We start from the raw sequence: 3,835 nt of genomic DNA on the forward strand, positions 1-3,835 counted from the left end.
AGCCTCAGCCCACAAGGCTCACCCAGCTAATCCAGATTTCTGCTGCCACCCGCTGCACCACACAGCCAGTGTCAGGTGGAGCCCCTACTCAAGGGTGTGAGAACCCCCTGAATTTGTGCACATCCAGCTGTTACCCCTGGGCAGCTGTGTGCAGATATGAGTCCCCCTCACTGTCTTCTGCTGCTTTGAAGAGGTGAACCCTTGTCCTGAGAGTTGTCCTCAGGCCAGCAGAGGGGAGTGTGAATCCCTGAGCCCGCCCCAGAGGAAGGAGGTCTTCTCTAACCCGTCCTTCTGTCCAAGCCCTGTGGCAAGCCCAGGTGGGGTGCACAGAGGTGCTGCATCTCATCCCTATCTGGTTGACCTGGCTTTAGAGCTGTGTCCTGCACAACCTAATTCAAATCCCCTAGGGTTTTTTTTCCCAGCCTGCTCCCTGTCCACAGTTGTTTCCCATGGTTGGTACTCCCAGTCAGTGTGAGAAGAAAAGACTGGGACCCTGAAGTGACTCTAGAACCTGAGTCCCAAGCTCTAGCAGTTGTACCATTGACCCAGTGGCTACTACGCTCATGCTCTCTCCAGGGAAGGGTATCACAGGTCCTGCATTTGGAAAACTGACAGCCTTAATTTCATTAGGACTCTGCGGCAGCAGAGCTGTACATTGGCCATAATTTCAGCAACTTCCAGGCCACTGAAACAGTGCCCTTTCTCCCTGGGATTCCCTGAACCCCCTGAGCTTCCCTTTCTTTCCACACAGTCTCTCTCTGCAGTGCATCAGCAGCCGGAGAGAAAGGCCAGACCATTTGCTGTTTCTCCACATTGCAGTCTGTCTCTTCAGCTTTTCTTCCTGTGAGCTACTTCCTGATTCCTGGATACCTTCTTCTCCATTTCCTTTTGTTTCTTTTTTGGGTCCTCAGGTTGTTATATTTCAGTATCTTAATTGCGAATCCATTGGAGGCTGAAGTGCTACTTCTCACCACTCCTTCGTTCTGCAGCACAGAACATCCGAAGGTCAACCACATTCACATAAAGCAGGTCAGCCACAGAGCCTGGCTCCCCTGTTCTCATCCCAATATTCCACTGACAGTGTCTGTATGTTAACTGCTGCCATGTATGCTAATTTTGTGGGGGTGGTGAGAGGACTAGGTGATGAGAACAGTGATCAAGTGGTGAGCACAGGTGAGGAGAGGGAGCTACATGTGGCCAGCAGGAAGAGGAGCCCTTCCTGAGGATTACGGGTGTCCACTGTCCAAAAATAACAGATCCCCTGGAGGGTGGCCATTCCCTGGGCCCATCCCTGTAAGGTTCGTAATTGGCATGTGCACTTCTGACACAGGACTGTGCTTGAGGTCTATAGCCTGGGGGCCTCCATGCTTTTTCCAGGAGCTTCAGGGGCTAGGCAGTGAAGGTCTGGGTCTCAGGCAGTGTTCTGGGCTCACACAGAAGAGGAGCCCCAGGCATCAGGGAGAGGTGCATGCCTTGAGTGTGTACCTGGGTTTCACCTCCCATTGGACAGTGGACGCTGCCTGAGCCTAGGCCCCACAAGCCGCAATTCCTGTCCTAGAGCTGTGACCTAGGCAGCAGTCTCCAGTCCTGTCCCAGGTTTTTGGGGATAAAGCGTCCAGGAAGACAGAAAGCCACAAGGCCCTATAGCACCACCCAAAGGACTGTAAATGTCCTGTGTGGGAGTGGTCCTCTCAGCTAAGGACACTCATAGTCTCCCTGTCTCCTGCAGGTATCTGAGTCCTCATTGCCAATCTTTTCCCATCACCAGGAGCTTCAGAACATCTTCATAGTCAGAGGACCAGAAGCACCTCAGGCTGTGACACAAAGTTGTCCTCAGCATCCACAGGGCATCTTCCTTCCCTGCACTACCATGGCCTCCAGTCAAAGCAGCCAATACAGTGAGGGCACCGAAAGTGACCATGAGGAGTGTCCATGCACCTCAGCGGACCCAGAAGGTCCTCAGCCCCTTCCTGACGAAGTCTTGTACAACAAGATCGATGAACTGATGGAGTTCCTGCTCCTCAAGTACAGCAATAAGGAGCCGGCCACCAAGGCAGACATGCTGCATGTTGTCCGGGGTTACGAGGAACACTTTCCTCTGATCCTCAGCAAAGTCTTTCATTGCCTATATATGGTCTTTGGCATTGATGCTGAGGAAGTGAATGCCCCAGGGCACACATATGCCCTGGTCCCTGTCCTGGGTCTTACCCATAATAGAGAAGTGGGTGGTGAGCAGGAAATCCCCAAAACCAGCCTCCTGATACTCATCCTGAGTATCATCTTCATTAAGGAGAACCATGCCAGTGAGGAAGTCGTGTGGGATATGCTGAGCAGGATGCAGGTGTTTGATGGGACAGAGCATGACATCTATGGGGAGCCCAGGAAATTCCTCACTGAGGATTTGGTTCAGGAAGGGTATCTTGTGTATCAGCAGGTGCCTGACAGTGACCCTGCTCGTTATGAGTTCCTGTGGGGCCCTCGGGCCTACACTGAAACCTCCAAGATGAGAGTTTTGGAGCACTTGGCCAAGGTCCATGGGTGTGATCCCCAGTCCTACCCACGTCTCTATGAAGAGGCCTTGGAAGAGGAGCAGGTGGCTCCCCTTGCTTGAGGGCAGTCAAGGCCACAGCTGGGCTGAGGTGCGCTCAGGGACAGGCCATGCCCCAGCACTACCTTACCAGCAGAGCTCCCACCCGTGTGTAGGGAGGGCCGGTTGATAGTCTAAGGAGAGGAGGCAGTTATCTGAGGAGAGAGGGCCACGGTAGGATGGGAAAACCCATGTCTTTTGATGTCTGTTCTGTTCAGGTTACTTGGAAATGGACCTGTGAGTTTTCAGGAATTTCTGAAATCTCCGTCCTGTCTTGTAAGCGTGAGGAATGCATGCTAATTATATGAAGCATGACATTGACCTCACATGAGTTTTTAGTTTTGTGATATTGATGGCTGGTTGTGATTATGTGAATTTGTTTTTGTGGGACACTGATCACACCTGTTTTGCTCTTCTGTTCTAAGTGAAAATCTCTGCTGTTTTGTAAACCATTTTTTTGTGTGTATGTTAAGGGCCAAGATTGTGCCGCATTTGAATAAGTACTTCTTTGGAAAGATATAAGAAGTTTACATCCATCTAGATGTAAATGTATAAGAAGATTACATCCATCAGAAATAGGCATAAGGATAAAAGTCAATTCTTGGATTGTAATTTCTTATTCTCTTGTTTTTGTACACTATTAAAAATATACATATACCTGAACTTTCCCAGCTTTTTCCATTATACTGGAGCAATTTAGTGTTACTAAACAATATTACCTGCGCACCTGCACACTGACCCCAACCCTTCACTGCCCTTTTGCCCTTTGGAAGGCTCTGTGTCTCAGGTGGGGATGTGAGTACTCACCACTGAGCAGATCAAACTACCCCTGGGGATTGTGGACTCCAGCAGCACCAACAATGTGCAAGATAGAGAGATGGCCTCCAGGACCTCATGGCCTGCCAAAGAGCCCTGAGAGGAAGAGGTCTAGCAGAGAACACCCATGCCTGAGTGCGGGACCAGAGGATGTGGTGCTGTGTGTGACTGCAGTTCCTTCTGCAGGAGTTGATTTAATGCAGGTACAAGGGGGCCAGGGCCAGACCCTCAGCGGAGGTATCTTGGGCCTGAGATGAAAGCCAGAGAGGATGGAAGATTGCCTTAGCAGTGTTTTCAGATGGTGGGTGAAGCTGAGAGGAATCTTCACCTGGAACAGCCGTGAGATGAGCGGTCCTGTGCAGGGCATGAAGCAGGGAACTTACGTGCAGACTGTGCAGCATATTCTCAGATATGACAGGGACTCTCAGGGAA

At 50.8% G+C, this 3,835-nt stretch overlaps 1 protein-coding gene across 1 annotated transcript; it reads left to right on the forward strand.

Annotated features, from left to right (window-relative positions):
• The first annotated feature begins 1,870 nt into the window (after nucleotides 1-1,870).
• Nucleotides 1,871-2,611, forward strand: LOC101587287 (melanoma-associated antigen 10-like). Its single transcript, XM_004646021.1, has one exon. The coding sequence runs from the start codon at nucleotides 1,871-1,873 to the stop codon at nucleotides 2,609-2,611; it is 741 nt and encodes a 246-aa protein (XP_004646078.1).
• The last annotated feature ends 1,224 nt before the right edge of the window (nucleotides 2,612-3,835 follow it).

The sequence above is a fragment of the Octodon degus genome, unplaced genomic scaffold, assembly GCF_000260255.1.
Source record: "Octodon degus isolate 3935 unplaced genomic scaffold, OctDeg1.0 scaffold00249, whole genome shotgun sequence".
Lineage (NCBI taxonomy): Eukaryota > Metazoa > Chordata > Mammalia > Rodentia > Octodontidae > Octodon > Octodon degus.

Excerpts from the sequence above, each read along its gene's own strand:
- LOC101587287 (XM_004646021.1), top strand. The coding sequence starts at position 1,871 with ATGGCCTCCAGTCAAAGCAGCCAATACAGTGAGGGCACCGAAAGTGAC.